The sequence below is a fragment of the Achroia grisella genome, unplaced genomic scaffold (genome assembly GCF_030625045.1).
Source record: "Achroia grisella isolate CSIRO2021 unplaced genomic scaffold, CSIRO_AGI_Agris_v1 utg487, whole genome shotgun sequence".
In the NCBI taxonomy this organism is placed as follows: Eukaryota; Metazoa; Arthropoda; class Insecta; order Lepidoptera; family Pyralidae; genus Achroia; species Achroia grisella.
In genome coordinates, this window is record NW_026712891.1 from 3,707,452 (window position 1) to 3,728,966 (window position 21,515).

The 21,515-nt window shown below is 33.3% G+C and overlaps 1 protein-coding gene across 1 annotated transcript; it reads left to right on the forward strand.

Moving 5' to 3' along the window:
* Window positions 1–545: 545 nt before the first annotated feature.
* On the forward strand, window positions 546–21,259 carry LOC131845861 (protein rolling stone-like). The gene is made up of 6 exons (XM_059195003.1): window positions 546–870; window positions 10,502–10,655; window positions 11,015–11,223; window positions 18,356–18,496; window positions 19,057–19,284; window positions 21,105–21,259. The coding sequence occupies exons 1-6, from the start codon at window positions 846–848 to the stop codon at window positions 21,254–21,256; spliced, it is 909 nt and encodes a 302-aa protein (XP_059050986.1). The 5' UTR covers window positions 546–845; the 3' UTR covers window positions 21,257–21,259.
* Window positions 21,260–21,515: the final 256 nt, after the last annotated feature.

Consider the following 21,515-nt stretch of genomic DNA (forward strand, 5'->3'; position numbering starts at 1 on the left):
ATATTGCATAAAATCCAAATATATATTTTTTAAATCGTATACATATTTTTTTATTTATGAATACTTATGATACAGGTAAGATTTATTATTTATTCATATCAATAGCTTACTGCTTTGAATTATTAGTAAAAAGTTCATAATAACTTAATAAGAATAATATTGCAATATCAGTTTTCAATAATCAGTTCCTTGCACGTAACACGTTTCTTATTTTGTCGTTTTACATTTCTGAAATGCGTACATAACAATCTATAAGTGATTTCTTTACCAATTCATTGTTTCGCCTTGACATTCGAATTAGAAACGAGCGCTTGAATTTTATCACCACAACATTTAACTATTTGGCCAATTGTCTAAATTAGGAGCTCATTTGTTTGTATTAAGTGTCATATGTGCCTATTAGTAATCGTCACGTCGATATTTCATACACGAAGTCTTGTGCCGTGATTGCCGGGGTCCGAGGGAGCAAGGCACGCCGGGGCTGCCGTATAGGAATTAATTTCAATCGAGATTGGAGACCGCGAGTTATTGAGTAGCGACGACGGCGCGCGGTGCCCGATCCACGCAGGCCGGATCACGGAGCCCGGCTCCCGTAGCTGACAGTGTCATCCCATGCGGCGCACATGCGCACGTATCGAATGCATTGGCACCTTTAAAAACATCGCGAAATACGAAACACACGCCTGCATTTCCTTTCGGTAACATTCCAATGAAATACGAATCGACGTGACCAATTTGGCGGCGTAGAATTACTATACAAGCTCAGGACAGCACCCGGTCTGTACATCTCATTCAAAGTGACGCTGCGGTATATATATCCATTTCTATATACAGGATATAGAAGAATGAAACTACCTAGATTAGACCTGTGTAAGTTATTTTCGTTTTATTATACATTCTTTTTAATTAATATAATATAAGTAATATAGGTTATGCAGGTAAATTAGCACTAGACATGCCTTAAAAACGTACAGCCGCTTAATATTATTAGGTATAGGTACATACGACGTTTATTATAACATAACATAATAAACGCCGTATATACCTATATTATAATAAACAGGTTTTGACGAGCCATTTGACTTAGCAACAAAGTGGGATGTTTTTCCCACACCGATGCGAAGTCGATCGCAAATTAAGATAAATATTTATGAACGTCTAGTTATTTCTACCTGGGTACAAAACGAAAATAACTAGAGTTTGAACTTTGAACACTTAAATTTTCTAAAAGTAGATATTAATTGTAAAGATTGAATTAGATAAAATAATGTAAAATATTAAGTGATAACACTAAGTTATTTATCTCTGTAACAGAAGATCTGGACCAAGATAACCTGATATATATGGAGTAAAATGAATAAAACTCAATTAGAAATAAAAATACAGGAATGTACTAGTCACTGTGAAATAATAATAAAGCTTTGATTTATTATTTGGAGGTCTGTAGTTAGATTTAAAACAAAACGTTACACAACTTGTACTTTAAGGAATTATACCTATATTATTTTATGTCAACTTACATATACTTAGGTATAATATTGTTCTGATAAAATGTATCTTCCGACGTTAATGTTATATATTATTTACTCTTCTTCTATAAGTTAATAATATCAGCTTTACATTCCCTAGTTATCAATATAATAAGTAAGGTAGTAACATACTATACATCCTTACACCTTATTTTTCTGTCATCCGTACACCTTATCGATTTTTCAATCGGTCATGCTGTAAATAGAGGCCAGTAGCATTGTAGTGAGCTATTTTTGTCCCTATATAGAAGTATACAGGTATACAATAGGTCGAAAGCGATATATTTCGATGTTGTCTTATATAGACCGCTAAATAAGTTCTAGGTGAATCATGGATTCGGAATTGCAATGCTGTAGTTTTATTTTATATGCATATAGTTAAAAGTAAAACTATAGAAAAAGACTTTAAATACGGAGATATATATTAGGAAACTACTGACAAGACAGAATGAAATAAAAGTATGTACAATAATTAACTATAACTTTAAATACTTTGAAATAAAAATACATTTCCAATTAGTCAGCTACGGCTGAGAAAAGTAGTAGATCGCTCTAGCATGACCGTCATCTATACTTACTTAATACTTACTAAGACACTTAGAAAGATCTAGAAATGTTCGATACAGACAAATTAATTTACAATTAATTGTCATCATGTGACACCCGTGCTACCATCCATGCGTTGCCATTCGTGCACTAATACATGCCTGTTCTCCAATTTCACTGCCTAATCTGACCCCACAACACTGCTTACAAAGTAAACTTCTTAAAATAGTGAGACTGAGATACCAACGCAGACGATATCTCTGCTAAACGACGCAGTCTCTGCTAATATTAAAAAAAACGTGGATATTCAATAAAAAATATATATATAATACAATATTATCGTATACCTATGCCTACATAGTATTTTAATAGTATACCTACTGATATACCTAAAGAAAGACATTATAAAATTCTAATAAGACATGTCTAAAATGTTTTAGGTAGGTACTATAAAAACAATATATGAAAAAAACATATTTCGATATTTTGTTAAATACATATTTAAAACACTATTCGTTTCTTAATAACTAGTAAGTTCCCACTTCGCATGAATTTCGTCTAAGTTAAACCTACCTAAAATAAATATATATGTATATATATGTTTTACATTTGGACATATTGTAGGTACTAACAAACCACCCGTAAAAACACTTGGTTCTTGTTATGACATTGACATGTCAGTGAAACCCATATCAAAGTCTCTTGCATTGTTTAAGAACAGACAGACAGGAACTGCGATTTTGTTTTGTACATTTTAGACATATTCTACATACATACTTTAAAGTTTCATAGTGATTGTACTAATTTATAATACATAGATTTATACAAGTTGGTGGTAAATGAAGATGAACCTATATAAAACTGTAAAAGATAGTGTGTTTTTTATGAAAATCGTCAATAAATGTTAGCTATATGTGTAGCTTTATGCTCGGCCTACATACAAATGAGTTAATATTTTCCTAGTCCCAAAAATAGTATTCAAATAGGTACCAAGTGAATAATTAATTTTACCTTCAATTCAAATATTGACTTTACAGTGTTAACTATAACTATAGCTGCCTATAGTTTTACAGATCTTACGTTTGAAAGAAACATTATGTAGAAGGTAGTGCTTAAATGATAGATCCTACTAATATTTATTACCTATAAATGTGAAACCAGGATAGATAGTGGAGGATGAATCTTAATGAAATTTATCAATAGATTATATTATGTGGACAGACATAGGCTATCTTATCTTTTAAAAAAAAGCAGATGGAATAGCACGTTACAGGTAGTATTATTATAAATACATACATAGCTACGAAATGCCAATATAAATTGCTACAAAAATTATGATATTTAAAAAACTTTTTTTTTCAATTGTAATTATTCAAAGAAGACTCCTAAAACAGAAAAATATAATACATTTAAGGTATAAAGTAAGAGTTATATAGGCTACGAGCGGCCCGTCCTGGCTTCGCATGGGTATTTTCATCTGGCCTATGTTCATCAGGGATAATATAGGAAGGTTACCGTGCTATTATCCCTGGTATTATTTTTTAAGTAGGTCCAGCTGCTTCGAATTGCGCTGCCTATTATAAATATGTCGTACTTGTACCTCGTTATCTATCATACAATATTCGTTCAGTGGAGTTTTAACTGCCAAAAGGTTACAAATATATAAAGATACTTGCGCGTTTATAATATTAGTATGAATATTTTTTAACAACGTTAATTACACTGCTCTCAACCAAAATGACAGCGACTGACAGTCAGACACACAAAAACCGCTTGGGTCCGGAATCATAACAAAATCTGTAGTTATTAATATTATTTATTAATTAGCAGTATATTAATTGCCTTTCCAGATTATAAAAATAACAAAGTCTCTTTAGTTCTTGAATAATAAACCCTTGTATAAAGCGATTGGCAGTAATGAATCAAATACAATAACGTACTGATTATAAAAATTGCTTACATGACCTCCACGCTTTATCTCAATGTGATCATTTTTCCGTCCTTTTATTTTTATGTGAATGAGTGTAGAACAATAATTACAATAGAATAACAATTGTCTCTCTATTGGATTTATACGTTGTACAATAGTAAAAAGCATTGACACTTGTTTAAAACCAACTACATAGATATCCATTATCAACTGCAATTTACAGACTCGAATTAGGCAGCAAAAAGAAGGAAATTATTGGTCTAGTGATTTAAACGTCAACTTAGGCTCTAGATCGTTGACTCGAATCTAGCCAACATATTTTTTTTGCATCTCTATTTATATATATTTCTGACTCTAAGCTTATGGTTAATACTGATTACAAAGCAAACTTTATTAGAGAGACTGCAGTTGATTAGCCCCTGCAGACATGTTGGATTTAAATATGTATATGTAATCAGCGAAACCCAAGCATGTCAACTGTTGCGTTCATGACAAAGTGATATTCTCTTTGAATACCCCATCTGAGGTAGTCATTTATATGATACACATACAATATCTCCTGATTAGTGTAGTACCGTGTGTCAGATGATGTCAGTACTGATTTGATTCATTATATGTTACTGGCGGCCTACCCCGGCTTCGCATTGGTAATTTAAAAAAAAAAAAAAATTCTAATGGCAAAAGAATTAAACAAAATTAATCCCAAGTTTTTCATTTAGCTACTAGCGATTTATTGATTGAGTTGTATATATCGCTTATTTCCCAGACAAACTTTCATCCCATTTTCAGACAGCAAAAAATATAATATATTACCATATTCAGGATCACATAGTTCTATACATAAAAAATCGTCAAAACAATCGGTTTATATTGAGTTTTATGCATTGTTAGGCGTGTATAGCGTAACCAACAAACACACACATCTGTCCCCCACAAATTTGTCTTATTTTTTTTAGACTAGCTGTTCCCGCGCATTCGTCCGCGTGCAATTTAAATTTATTTTTCTAAAAAGTAGCCTAAGTTACTCCTTATTACATAAGCTACCTACAAAAAAGTCTCGTCTAAATCGGTCCAGCCATTTCAGAGATTAGCCGGAACAAACAGATAGACAAAAATTGTAAAAACTGTTATTTTGGTGTATGCACCGTATTTGTATTCATATGCATGTAGTAAAAAACAGTTATTTCAATATTACAGACACTGCAATTCAATTATATGTATACATAAAAGAAGGAGTTTGTCTGTCCTCGTGATACAGTCTCACATTCAGCCAATGAATCGTGACAAACTACAGATAGTATTTGTATTACTAGCCTGTAACCCGTGACTTTGTCTTCTCAATCGTTTAGACCTCATTTCAATCCTCTAGATTATTTTTAGAGATAAAAGATAGACAATGTCCATTCTCATGATACAGCTTACCTGCATATGAAATTACAAACATTTATTCAGCAGTGAAAATGTAAGAAACAGACAAACATACTTTCGTATTTATATGTATAACTTTAACATATAAGTAAGGATAACGATAATATATCATTGTGATCATCATATTTAATTACTCACAGATGTTGAGCCTGTTAAATTAATTAGGTACTGTTTGATGCAGGTGGCTGTCAATTGCCGGCAGTCTGCATGTTCCCGGCCAAATAGCTCGTTGACTTGTAAGCGTTAATTAAACAATGATGAAGCGCTCCCGTCTGGTCTCCTCTCTAGACATATCAGTACCAAAACGTAGTATTCATTCATTACGCTAATAAAACAAAATAAAATGGTGGTTACATTTTTGAAGCGACTCCAAAACACTATTTTTTCTGTTGCTTTTATATAATTGCTATATTCTCCACAATTCTACATTCATTTTTTTACCTCATTGGGTTATTTCAGGACTATTATTTGAAGTTGTATTTTCAGTTTCTGCGAGAATATACGGTATAATAAACACACTAAATTGTGTTGAACATTAAAGTCTTGTTTCGCTGTTCTCGAATTGGTAGTTAATCGATAAATATACTGATTGTCTGATAGTCGCCCGAAGTTTGATTACGCAACTCAGTTGCTTTATTTTCCGTTTGAAACACACTGAAATTTGCAGTTTTATCCTCTATTCTATTTCTGTTAATTGTTAGGCAAATAATATATAGTTATACAAATATGTAAATAAAATTGAAGTGTCTATTTGTAATTTAAAATTTTCAAAACAGCTGATACTTACATCATAAACAAATTAAAAAAAAATGTTTGTCTGTCTATTTGTTCTTGCTAATCTCTTAAACGGTTGGCCAATCTTGACGGGAATCTCAGATAGCTATTGTCACAATGAGTAATTTAGGCTATTTTTATTTTAGAAATTATATTTTTAATAATAAAAAAATCCACGCAGACGAAATCGCGGGTAACAAATAGTATAATCCTTAATAATTGTATTGTTTACCAAATCAAAGAAATGTCTAATAGTTTATCAAATCTAATATTGTAGAACATCACCAAATTAATTACCTTTTGATAGCACATTTGGCGAGTTAGACTTTATAAAAGGTCGTCTACGTAGCTACTCGGTAGGTATGTCTCACATATTTCAGTCGCCTAAAAGTTGCAGCTTGCTATGTACGCTGTGTTCCAACTTTCAATTCATACAGTTATATGTGGCCGAATATTCAGTTGTCGAAATTATAAGGTTTTCATTTCTCATATCACAGTCGTCCATAGCAACAGGTTTTCAATTAGAAAATTATCGACATAATGGTTACATTGCGCAAGATTTGTGTCACTTACCGAGTACAATACAGCAATTTTAATGCAAACATTCATGTGGCGGGGTCGTCGCACGATTGTGAATAATTCTCCTTCTGCTTCCTTTTCATTGTGTTCTAATATAACCAGATCTGCCAGCAGTCGGTGAGAAAGGGAATTGACTTTAATAATAATACCTCAGGATAATTCACACGCCGCCATCTAGTCCCAAGCTTAGCAGAGCATATATTACATGTACTACAACTGATAAAAATACATGGATACATTTTTTTTTTGTAAATACTTAAAAAACAACCACATATATACTCTAAACATATATCTTTGCACCGTGAGAGGAATCTGCGACCAGCAGATAGATAAAGGTGTGCTAAACCGCTAGACCAACAAGGCTGAGAAGTAATGGAGACAGATGGTCCTGTTACTGACATTGTTCCCTGTTAGGTTGACCTTTATATGGTCCCTCTTGGCACTCATCGTTCTTAAGTTGTGATGGTGCATCTTTTTTTTATTGAGAGGTTTGGGATATTTCTAAGTGTTTAATCCTATAGCACTACAACCTACGAGAATCTATATACCCGCCCTGTTTCAGAGTCCGTTACTTACACTCGTCAGGGATAAGAATTGAAAGATATTACCTATTAGGAGCGATAATTTTTATATCCTCAGACTGAGGAGATGGAAAGCATCATTAATTGAATTAGTGCTAATTGGTGGTTTGTATTCAGACACTTAAACTTAAAAATGTAAAGTAAAAATAAAATTATTTAAAAGAGCAACATGCAAGTTTCTTGCTCGTTCTTCTTGTGATGAGACAGCTTTCGGAATGAGCGGTAGATTAAAAAAATGTAATGACTATTCAAAAAAGCTATAATGTAAGTTTATTTGAATAAATGATTTTCTATTCTATTCTTATTCTATTCATCCCACCACCTTTTGAAAGTACACACTTTACACTGGGGTAGTATGAAGTTTATTCTTTCAAAAATAGATGGTTATTTTGTGAATTTTGATATACGAATTAACAAGCGAAATAATTTACATCTAAGTGGTGTAAAAAACGAGACTAAATGACTAAAACAATAAACGAAAATATCCACTGGCCTAGAGCCTAAAAATTGGGATTGTGATAAAACAATGATTATGGAAAATTCGATTATTCAATAAAAAAAATAGATATTAATTTAATAATAAGAACGCACTAACAAAAAATATCGATTTATTATAGACAACGTCACATCCCTATTGAGAAATAGATACCTCAATTGGATTGTTGTTAGTGGCTCCATAAATCAATAAAATGGTGTGGCACATCATTATGTAATTGAAAAACAATGTCTTCAAATGTGCCAATATAGACATAGTCCTCGTGTTTCTCAATGTGGTATATTATGAACCAAAATCTATGTAATTCAAGAGCGAAGGCTTAGTATTTCATCAAAAATATTTAGGATAAACTATATAAAGTACATCTGATTCATTTAAAATCTCTAACCCGATACCACTAACACCATATTTGTATGGCATATTTAGTAACATAAAATTCTGTATTGTTAACTAGTATTTTTTATATTTAATAGTAAACTAAAGTAGTAGTAATATAGGTATGTTTTTTTTTAATCTTAAGAATCAATAAAGTTTTTTTTAGTATTAATGTAAAGGTGATATAATTAAAAATCATAATTTAATTATTTATATTTTTATTAACATTATATGGTAAAATACACAGTATACAGTTTGTATTAATTAAGTCGGTAACATACATTATGGACATAATAAAGAAAATCTATCTGTAAAAGTAATTTATTGGATCTTGACCTGACATTGAACTGCATTCAATATATTTTACTTTCATTTGACATTCAATATCCTCAGATAAATCTGATTATAGTAGCAACATTGTAAGATTATTTTTAGGGTTGTCACTCCTTCTATCGCTTACTTTCTAGTTATGTGATGTTACGACAAAACTACAAACATTTATTTAAGTAGTAACTTAATTTACGAAGAATGTATTGTTAGTAAATCAAATTACTTACAAGTGTTACTCAAAACTTTAAATAAAGTTTATCACAATACATTAACCAAAACCGCACCCAAATTTATTAAAACGGTTTCTGAGATTAGCGCACACAAAGTCATAGACAATAATTCTAGATACGTTAATAGGGTCCTACATATTAACTTTTCTCATATATCTGCCATGTACAGATAAAATTTTTATTACATTTCAAAACTATAGTATATAGATTTTAAATGTAATAAAAATTTATTCCCTCTCTAACTATAGAGAAATTTCGCAACACAGCAAAAGATTTACATTACAGTAACATGTCCTTGTATATCCTAACTAACCGAAAGTGAAAAATTTTGTTAATTTTCATAGATGAAAATACTTATTTGTAGCTAATATTCATCGTCCTTAATATAATGGATATTAAGGGATATTAGCGTTGATAATGATTGTAAAACTACCATATTTGCCACTAAGAAGCATTCATTCTATCACTCTATATTACCTTTATTCTTATAAAATTAATGAAAGAAAATACTTGCCAACCTTACTGGCCATCGAGACATGTGGTTGTTAATGAAACGATGTAGCATAACGTATTCTTGGCTAATAGACTGAATGACTTGATTCATAGCAAGCTATCTTCGCGCCGGTCAACGGTCACGTGAAGCGACGCTTCCATTTTATATTTTTTACTAAACCGCTAATCTGATTAAAACTGTGCCCCAATTTTGCTATATAATTGGAATTGCAAACAAGCTGACCAGGGTTAAGCCTGCCCACCTGATGGTTATTTGTGACTATCGCCTATATGCATGAATAGCAAGGACGTCCGGACGTGGTAGGACTCATGCGTTGCCATTCCCTAGGCATCATGCCTCTTATTCTGTAAATGCACAGCATTATTTAATCTTTCAAATAAAAAACATCTTACAAAGCAAGTTGCTTGGCGGTTGAACTAGAAGAAACTGAGGTACCCACGTAAACAACTAGACGATTTTTTGGAAAGTCTACATCGGTATTTGGCATTAAGATTCGCCGAAGGTATATATTAGATTAATTTCTTAATGATGACGTAATTATTGGTTTTCACAAAGACAAGAGATTGATGACTAACTGGATTTTATGCAGATTGCAGGACTCGGCTTCCCAGAAGTTCGTGCTAGACCAAACTTACCTTTATAACCAGTGCCCATACTGATATATTATCTTATCTGTGCTAATACACAATGCTTTATAGTGGATTAGACTTTTAATTTAATGATAACTAGCTGTGCCCGCGGTTTTACACGCGTATTTATAGCCTTTGTATTATGCTGACCTATATTATTGTAGTTTCATTAAAATCATTGTAGTTGTTGCGTGAAAGAGCAACAAACATCCATCAATTCATCCATACTCGCAAACTGCCGCGTTTATAATATTATATTAGTAAGATAACACAGTCCAATTCATTCACACAACGTAATCTCGTCCCAAGCTAAATAGTACTTGTAATATGAGTATGAGTAAATCATTCTGAAAATACTAGAATTCATTTCTTGTACATATTACACATAGACAACACCTAAACTAATTCAAACAATATCATGAATACAAATGGTTGGATCGCGCGAGCATCGAACTGACCTTACCTTAGGTGTAAGCAGGCGTACTAATTGCTAGATAGCCGTCAAAGAATTAGAAAAATATTTTTTTTTCTATACCACTTAATATAGTTCGTCTTTACAGCAATGCAAAAAAAGACATGCAGACCAGCAATGTTCGGTCGAATGTGGCAGTCAAGTAGGCGGTCTCTGAGGTTGGACCACTCGCCTCCACACCAATTCGCCTGTTGCCAGTGGCAGAAGAGTCAAAGACCTTCAACTGGATATCTCGTATACAGGTAACTAACAACTAAGACAACAACAACTTTTTTTATAACATGTAGGTGACACACAAGCATCTGATGGTAAACGTTACCATGGCCGTTACTATGGCTTATGGACGCTTAGTAACACTAGGGGTGCGCGTTGCCGACACTCAAGAAACCGTAATATACTCTCGATACTACTATGATACTCGATAAAACCTCGGCAAGTAGTTCAATCCACAAAATCTAAGTGTAAGCTGGAGGAAGCTCCTGAATTTCTAGAGAAGATTTTCTAGAAATACAAATGTGCAATTGAAAGGTAAACTAACGTCAATTACAAGTGCTTTTTAATGAAAATACGTTAGAATACCAATCTATATCTTCTTTTCCAGATGGCTAGTTTTCTTGGCAGTAATATGCGTTGGCATTGCCAGTTTTGCGTGCCAGCGACTTCCACGGCGTTATGAAGGGCCTCCAGTGAAGCTCAATTACTTCAAATGGTTCATTTATTTCACCAACTGGGGTTTCATGTTAATAGCCATTCAATCTGCCCTGGCATTGGCCGTCGTTCACCGCTACAGAGCACAAACTTACAATTTCTGTGAGTATGCATGATTATTATATTAATTGTTGTTCAATATTATTATGTACTTTCCATAAACCAAAGTAAAAAGTAAATGACAATATAAATGATAACATCATGTATGTATTACACATTTGCACTACTTAACCACTTTCCTCGTATTATGCATGCACGCTGGTAATAGGTCTCCATTTCTCTTTCAAAAAATCTTAAAACTAGTTGTTACCCGCGAATTTATTTGCTTTTTTGATATAAAAGAGCCTACGTCTGTCCACGTGGTACAATGTGTCTTCACGTCGAATATGTAGATTTATATTTAATTAAGAATTTTATAAGATTTCCTATTGTTCAGTCGTGAAAAAATAACAAAAAAATAGACAAATATAAGATTTTTTTATGAAATTACATTTAGGTATAAATAAGCCAGTGTCCCACCAGATGGTTCACCACCACCACCCACTTCACGTTGTTATGTGAAACCCGTAATACATGCGTTGCCATTCCAGAGTACTATCATGCCTCTTATCCTGTATATATGAAACCGAACAACAGATTACAATTCAAACTATTTGAAATAAACGAGACCGAGGTACACCCTTCTACAGTAAAACCTCCAGTTCCACCTCTTGTAAAGTAAAATAAATTGATCTAGTTATGACTAACTTTAAAGTACGTCATGTGGTTTATTTCCTGCGTTAATACCAAGGATTTATTTATTTAAACGTAATTCTACAATTCAAGACCCTCGCGTGGGTGAGTCTATTAGTAGACCAAATGTTTTCCTTGAACGATGTCAGACGCGAATCAATTAATTTCAAACGTATGATCTCTTGTCATTGTACCACGCCTACAAGCACATCTGCAATTTTACCAAATATATAAAACACTTTTATAGATCTGCTACAGACAACAACTGATCAATGCTATTCAGTAATTTTTACATACTAATAATAAACCAAGACTATTTAATTCATACGTCGCCATCTAGTCCCAACTACACAAATGCTTGTAATATGATGGTCAGTAGTCAGTAGTCTAGCGGTTTAGCACACCGCTTTACTTCCGATAGTCGCGGGATCAAACAATTGGATTCATGAGTATGTTTCTTTGTATCGGTCTGAGTGTTTTTTATGTATCTATTTACAAAAAAATATATCTCAATATTTATATCAGTTGTATAGTATCCATAACACAAGTTCTGCTTATACTGTGGAACTGTGTTACTCGTCCAGGTTTATTTATTATATATTTATGATAGCATACTGATAGAGGTACTAAAACACATAATTTACAGTAAATACATACATAACATGTACCTGGTTATGTGACGGAATTTTTAATGCAGAACTTTGTGACGACCGTTATGATGTATATCGGTGTGATCGGAATCGCACACTTACGGGTAAAGCCACTGGCGGGGGAGTCATGATCTGTACTATGCGTAACTTGTGTGCCATTCCGCGTCCCGAGTGGTCTATCTCACCTACAGAGTCAGTTTGGTTGACGATACCCTCTCGAAGTATTATTTATGACAATTGTCACACATCATTTAACTTGCACATAGGAGGAACATATATCCCGGGTGGCCTCCCAAATCAATCTCGTGATATTGATAATATTCTACATACAGTAAACAATCTTTGTACAAATTTTAGTAATGACCGAGTGTTATTGGTAGGGGATTTTAATTTGTCAAATATTGAATGGCACTGCGACGGACCTTCTTTTTTAAAAAAAGGTGCTATTGAAATTCAAGAAGTAGGTATTAAATTAATAAACGAAACGACATTGTGTGGTCTCAAACAACACAATATCATTAGCAATTCTCATGGCAATGTATTGGATCTGGTATTTTCTAACTTTTGTATTGAAATAGAAAAATGTGATTATCCTTTAGTACGAGAAGATACATTTCACCCAGTCCTACATATTGATAGTCTCGATCTTGTAACAAAATCCTTTAAAGAAAATATTTTACCCAAGTATAAATTTTTTAAGGGTGATTACGAAAAAATTAATTTCTCTTTATCAGATAAAGATTGGAATAGTATTTTGAAAAATGGTACCGTTGAAGAGGCTACTCGCGTTTTTTACGATATAATCTATGAAAATATTAATAAATTTATCCCAACATATACTAAAAACAACAATCGGTATCCTATATGGTACAACAAATCTCTGATACATATTTTAAAGGATAAAACAAAGGTGCACAAGCAATGGAAGAAAACCAATAACTTAAGAGATTATGACGAATTCTCATTGCTTAGAAAAAGGTTTCACTTAAAAGAGAAGGAATGTTTAAATAATTACATTAATTTAATACAGGAACAAATCATAGAAAACCCAAAAAAACTATGGTCTTATATTAAATCAAAAAGATTAAATGCTTCGTATCCACAAACTTTTAACTCGATCTCTGGTACTTACTCAGATGGTGAATCTATTGTAAATGGATTTAATAACTTCTTTCACAGCGTTTTTATTAACCAACCAAACCAAACCAATAGTATAAATAATGATTTACCTTCACCTCTATGTGGAGACACAGGATATATCCAATCTGTGCAGGTAACCGAGGCTGAAGTTTTTTATCTTATATCTAAATTAGATACTAGAAAAGGCGCAGGTAGCGATGGGGTTCATCCATACTTCATTGTAAAGTGTGCAAAACCACTGACACGGCCGCTTACCATTATTTATAATAGGTCATTAAGTGAGGGTTCATTTCCTTCAATTTGGAAGCAAGCACTTATTGTTCCAATCCACAAAAAGGGTGCCAGAACCAGGATTGAAAACTACAGACCTATATCCATCTTAAATGCTTTTAGCAAAGTGGCAGAAAAAATTGTATATGCGGCAATCTATCCCACTATCAGTAACAGCATCACAGATAACCAACATGGTTTTCTAAAATCTAAATCGACCATTACTAATTTGGCTATTTTTTCATCTTATGTGTTAAACAATATGGAAAGAGGGGGACAGGTGGATGTAATTTATACAGACTTTGAAAAAGCTTTCGATCGCGTACATCATGAAACTTTATTAAAAAAATTAAATATATTGGGTATAAATGGGGATCTCCTTCGATGGGTAATTTCCTATTTGTCGAACAGGTCTCAGGCTGTTGTAATAGGTGGTTTTCGATCTAATTTTGTTGACATTCCCTCCGGAGTTCCCCAGGGATCGCATTTAGGGCCTCTGTTTTATAATGCTTATCTTTATGATATTTACTTAAGCTTTGCTGATACGGAATATTTATTATATGCCGATGATAAAAAAATTTACCGTGTTATAAGCAGTGTCTCTGATTGTTACAAATTACAAAATGACTTAAATTCTTTGAGTAATTATTACAAAAAAAATAATATTACTGTAAGTCATGATAAATGTCAAATTATCAGTTTTACAAGACGTAAAACTCCTTTAATATTTACATATACCATAGACGACATCCCGATCCAGCGAGTTAACCTAATACGTGATCTTGGTATATATTTTGACAGCAAATTTTTAATGGACAAACATATAGACATTGCTGTAGCTAAGGCGCTCAAGAGCTTAGGTTTTGTGAAGCGTGTATGCCGATATTTTAAAAACATACAATGCCTGAAATCTGTATATTTTGCATATGTACGTAGTACACTAGAGTATGCGAGTTGCATATGGTCACCACAGTATCAAATTTATAAAGACCGCATGGAGCAGGTACAATGGCGATTTATTAAATACCTTAACTTTAAACAAAAGACTTTCACAAATTATGAGGAAGGATGTAAAAGTTATAAATTATTAACATTAGACTTGCGTCGTAAACTTTTGGATGCCTCTTTTCTATATGATATTATCATGGGAAACATTGATAGCCCACGGATCCTCAATACTATTGCATTCTCTGTTCCCCGCCGTCGTGTACGTGGAACACCATTATTCTCGGTACCGCTTGCCCACACTAAATATGCTAAAAATTCTATATTTTCTCGTATAATGTCGACGTATAATAAATACTTTAAAGACGTAGACCCCTTTAGATATTATTCTAAAAACACATATAAAACGAAACTCATTCATATTCTTAATCACAACTTATAGTTATCTTCATACACTTTAATTATACACATGCACACACATTCTTTCTTACAGAAACACACACACACAAGTGACTAATAATATAAATAAATAGTATCTAATTCAGATACTATTATAATATTTGTAATTCTTAAAGTTATTCTTAAAATTGTTCTATTAGTTTTATATATTGTGAAATTTATAATATTTGATTTGTACTTTTAAATTAATCCTTATTCCTTTTGCCACGTTCTGTTTTATTTTCTTTTGCTAATTCACTGAAAACCTGTTATTGGCTTTCTCTAGATATGTACTTTTGATTAATGTATTAGATTGTAAGCTGTTGGTTTTCTAATAAATAAATAAATAAACATACTTTGTCATAGAAACCACCCAGACCAAAACAAACAATCGTACTCAGAAATTCAAATATTTGTACTTGCCAAAATCAAACACGCGATCGAAACTAAGACAATGTGCTAAACTGCTATACAACAGAAGCTGTTTTTTATGTTTACTTAAATATTATGACAAATAGGTAGATACCCCATATACCATATGAAAAAAGTGGAAGTGAAAAAATTTTGCCACTTCTTATTTTACATATCAAAAAGGAAATACGAGACTTAATCTTGTATATATAGCCTCCGAATCACTTCGATCTACCTACATATTTGTTAAGTATGTTTCATCATTTTCTTCGCACTGCTAGAGGCCCTCCTAGAGAACTTGCTGGAGAATCCCATCTTATAAACCCATTGTCTGCAATAGCCAGTTCATATACTTAGTATAAATGTTATTTCAAGATTTTGTTGGTTTCCACTTACATAGTTGTATGTAACTGCCTCTTAGCACATGCTACGGATACGGGACGAACAAGTACATTCTACTTTTCCGTTATCATGCGGGAAAGCGAGTTTGTATCCTTAATCAATTAAAAAATATTGTATATTTTTATTTATTTTCGACATAAAGTGTTGCTAAAATTTGCTAAGTAGGTAATTGAATAATTTGTTATGAAAAAATATGTCAAATTCATATTTGTGAAGAATTGTAGCCAGTAGATAGATCTAGAGAACCTGTGTCACAGGTCACCGCGTCATACGGGTCGTCGATTAATGTGTAATTACATGTAATCATTGTATTTGTATGGATGAATCGAAAAACCTCCGCTAACTATGGCGAGGACCAAATGCAAGATGATAAATGAGAATGAAGTTAGCTCAATTAGCCCACAGTGACGAATTCACTAGGAATAATGCTATAATGGTTTTCAGGGAGGATGGCATGGACATCAAGCTGGCAGTGTACATTGCTTGCACTGTATTCACTAGTCTTGATTACTAAAAATCTCCTTACTTCCCCAACTTGTAATCATTAGTTAGTGAATTGAACGCCTAATATCGGCATTCAATTCAACCTATCGACAGGGGTCCGGCAGGTCACAAACGGTCGATTGATACAATTTCGCATCAATTAAGACAAGCAGCCGGCCTCGACTCTTGCGTTCTAATTGTCCTTATTGGTTTTTATATTAGTACTTAGTCTGTCTACCATTGACTGTCTGGATATTAAATAAAAAGGAAAAAAAAACAATTGATCTCACAATTTGTAAATAATCAGACAAATATACAGGCCAGATGTTTTCGTTAATGGATATTACAGAAAAAAAACAGACAATGAATGTCCGCTTTTTTGTATTCATTTAATTGTTTTCCATGTACATAAATTTAATCCAAAAAATAATTTTAGGTTCCTATTACGTCATCCTAAATAAATGTAGTTTATTTCCATTATAACATCGTAACTTAGCTATATATATTTTAATTGCATATAAAATCCGATAATCAATTATAGGGACAACCAATATATGTGCAGACACCGTCATTCAATCCGAAATTCTCTATTATAACTTCACTAAGAATTTAACAATGGCAGAAAAGTGGTATAGATATTAGTGCTCCTTATTTGGTGTAATAAAATACTCAGTCAGCCATAATGGCAATGAAATTGTATGTCAGTCCTATCGGATTGAATACCGTTAGGTTACATATTTCAACCTAATTTTACACACGTTTATCATATATTCAAATATCATATTTGGAGTCAGTGTAACATTACAATTCATATGACATTTGAATTCGAGTAATAAATAGTCTTATAACAGGCATTCTGCTGGATAACATCCCTCCCTGAGAACATATTCATTGGTGACTAATAACGCCATTAACTCCATGTTGTAAAGAGTAAAAATATATACGAGTATTAAAATATAATTCATTCAACATCAATCATACGCTCTATTTACACAATTCATAATCATACACCACACATATAAATCCCCCCCCCCCTCCGTAATCCACGCATACACACACACACACACACATATATAATACTTTGTTGCCTAGTAAATCATATTTTTCCAAGTCTAGTCTAATACCCATGAGCCGAGAATGGGGAGGAATATTGTAACAGGTTTTCCTAGCACAGGTTCCATTCCATTCTCTTATATTGTTATATTCACAGGATGTTTATTATTAAAAAAAATGTGAATACTAATAATGGAATGGAAATGAATAAATAAATTTTATATTTTAAAATTAAAAAGAAAAAAGTATATTTATATAACAGGAAGGTACCGCGTGGATAAGTAAAATAATTTGGTTCATGGAAAGAAACAAAAGGAGTGCACTCTATGTCAAAACAATAGTGGTACAAACTATGGAACTGGAGAGTCTAGGGTTGCATAATAATTCTTATACGTGACCTTTTCGGGGTTCCACTGAAAATCAGCATCGTGGTTTTTGTCATGGCATAATACTGAGATGGGCCCCTTACAGACACATCAATACACTGTGACGAGGTGACAATGCTCCACAGTGGTGGATGTGCTTTTTTTGGTTTGTTATCATTGTTTTAGTATGTGTTTATTTTTTATTTTGATGTAATGACTTGTATTGTGTTATTTCTATTTAGATATTATAATAATTTATATGCTGCTGTGGGGATCATCATTATTGTGTTGAGACGTGTGATTGTAATAAATATTATTCTATTCTATTCTTTTTAATGTTCGCAGCTTACGAAGAGGAGGACGTGTTAACACCACGGCGGTTCAATACTCCGCTGCTGTGTCGGATGTACTGGCTCTCGCACAACGTCGCCACAGATCTAGCATTTGTCATTACACTTATCTACTGGACACTCGTTTACGATCCCAGTAAGTGATATTTGTTTATTAAATAAACTCATTTCTTCAACATCATCTATCAGAGACTACATCTTTCTAGATACATGATGAAATAATTAAGATTGCAAACTTATTTTTTGTTTTAATTACATATAATGTCTTGTAAAGAATTCTAGTAACTCTACTGTCTAAGTACAAGCCTGTAAAAATCCCGAAAACCAATAATTTTTCGTGTAGACTCCCGGATTTATGTTAATCCGGGAGTCTACACGAAAGATGTTATATACATATACACATACACATTAGATACATAGCTGAATTACGTATAAAGTAGATTCCGGTAATAAGGCCTAATTAAGAAAAATACAATTTAAAAGGATCATTGCCGCTCAAGGTCACAGCTACAAATAGTTATCATTCATAGATGGCGCCTCAAGCTTGTCACGACGCCTTAGGTCGCTCACTGGAACCATTACGACGACATTGCTGGTGTCGAATAATATATGCATTTTATCATAAACAATAAGTAAAATATTAAATCCCTATATTAAAATAACTAACTTGTACTAAATCAATGGTTGTTATTACAGAGTTACATGACATCAACGCTTTGAATCTCCTGGTTCATGGCGGGAACTCCATGCTCATGGTATGCGAGTTGCTGGTGACAGCGCACCCGCTACGGGCCGCTCATGCGTTGTACGGCTCAGCGGTGGGCCTCACGTATGGTGTCTTCAGCGCCATTTACTGGGCGCTTGGAGGCACCGACCGTTTCAACTTGCCTGCCATATACCCACCTCTTAATTGGGATAAGCCTGGTATGCATATACTGTGTAACAATTTTGCCGTACGTAAATAAAGGTACTTCTTCTACCAACTTATAGTAACATGGACAATGTTTTGACCTGTGGTTTTCTTTTAATCTTTTGCTAAAAATGATACAGGATAATACCGTGGTAGGTACATACCAATAAAATTTGTATTATCATGTAATAAAATTACAATATGCTTACATTTTTCGAGAAAAAAAAAGTATATACATAATACATTTTTAATGGAGAGAAGGGAAATGTTAGTAAAGTGGACTAATAACTTAATTCCTAGTAGGTAATGTACCACGTCAGGTTGACCTCGCAATTCCCACCCCTGGTAATCATCATGGTGAATTTATCTTGATGTGCTCATTTTATTATCCTCCGCTGGTGCCCCGACAGCATAAACCGTTAGCACAGGCGTTAGAATAATGATGCAAAATCATTCCATTACCTATCACCCTTAAAAAAATTTTAAATTTAACAACCTTATTCGAAACAAAAATAACATTCAATATATAATCCAACATGATAATTAAAAACGAAATATCAAGATAAGTAAATAACCCTGGACAATTAACACAGATCCATTTAGTCCCACGATAAGCAGAGCTTGTGTTATGGGTACTAGACAACTGATATAAATACTTAAATAGATATTTTTTGTAAATACATACATAATATACATATGCCGACACACCCAGACCGATACAAACAATCATATTCATGAATACAAATGTTTGCACCGTGCGGGAATCGAACCCGCGACCGTCGAAAGCAAAACGGTATGCTAAACCGCTAGACCACCGGGGCCATCAAATGAATAAAATTTGCCCATTGCGTAGTAAGTTGAATATTAAATTCCGTGAACGTTATATTAAAGTCACGTCACGATGCACAATGGACACGCAACATTTAACACCCAATGTCAAGAGCGCATCGCAATCAGTCTTTATTGTCAATTAAATAATTACTAGGTCGGCCTCCGCGGTGCAGTGGTACCCGCGTTGCTCTGTTAATAGGTCCCGAATTTGACATTTATCGCCGCACACAAATTTTTATTTGGTCTTTTGTGTTATTGTCAAGTACCTGTGACATTGCGACCTGCATAGATCTATTGTGCTCGCCTTTTTTTAAAGTTCGCTGCCTAGACCCGTGAGGGACAAGAATTGAATAATATTCTTAGGAGCGATGGTGTTTATTTCCTCAGGATAGAGTGTATATATACCTACTTGGTTAGTTCAGCAGTTCCTAAGTGTAGATTATAAAATGTCCTACTCATACACAGCTGGTTGACTAGTAACAGATAATGAGAATTAGCTTTAATGATAGGCCAACGTTTACTTAGTACCTAATGATAAATTATGACGAACAATTTCAGGTTTGCGCCTGATAAGTGTACAATATATTGTATCTATAGATATTCTCGATTATTCGTTGTTTGGTATATCATAATACAGAATAGTTTGTAAATTTGTAGGTACTTAACACGCTGAGACATATGTGCATGCGGTTTTTTCACGTAACGTATAATTAATCTATATTGAATAATAAATATTTTTATAATATTATACAAATCAATATCTATCTATAGATTATACGTTGTGTATAAAAACCGCATGTATGTCTCAGCGTGCTAAAACAATAATCTGTTAAAAACCCTGCAATTCACTGACAAAATTGGATCTATATGACTTATAGATATTACCAAAGAACAGGCTTGTATGCTGTAGTTAGACACCTTAGCCTGCCTACACGATCAATTAAAAACAACTATACTGGTTTTCATTTCTTTTTATTAATTTGTAATTTAATGTTTGTTAAAGGTCCTGCGTTCGGATTTGTGGCGTTGTGCGCCACGGTGTTGATGTTCGTGCATGGTTGCGCCACGTGTTTGGTCGCACTGCGCTTGCGGCTCGCCGCGCGACTACGGCCTGCGCGCGCTCAGAGCGATCAACTCACATTGCCAACGCACTGAGGGTTCAGAAAACGTGTTTAACTCAATTATTTTCACTCGAAACTGTATATAAACTAGTGGTACTAATTATATAATGGGTATAGTAAGTCGAAACCAGTGATAATATCCATGAAATTTAATAATGACATTTTCCTCAAAGGATGGTTTGTAAACGATCACTAGTATGAAATGTCAACTCGCGATTGTGCGAAAACGCTTCAATTGTATATAAATAAAATACCAATGAATATGCATTTCATTGTGATATAGTAATAATTAT

Bases quoted from the DNA above. Each gene is read 5' to 3' on its own strand.
- LOC131845861 (XM_059195003.1), top strand. From the start codon at position 846: ATGAAACTACCTAGATTAGACCTGT. The intron at 11,224-18,355 runs GTGAGTATGCAT...TAATGTTCGCAG, and splicing joins AGCACAAACTTACAATTTCT to CTTACGAAGAGGAGGACGTG. The intron at 18,497-19,056 runs GTAAGTGATATT...TTGTTATTACAG, and splicing joins GACACTCGTTTACGATCCCA to AGTTACATGACATCAACGCT.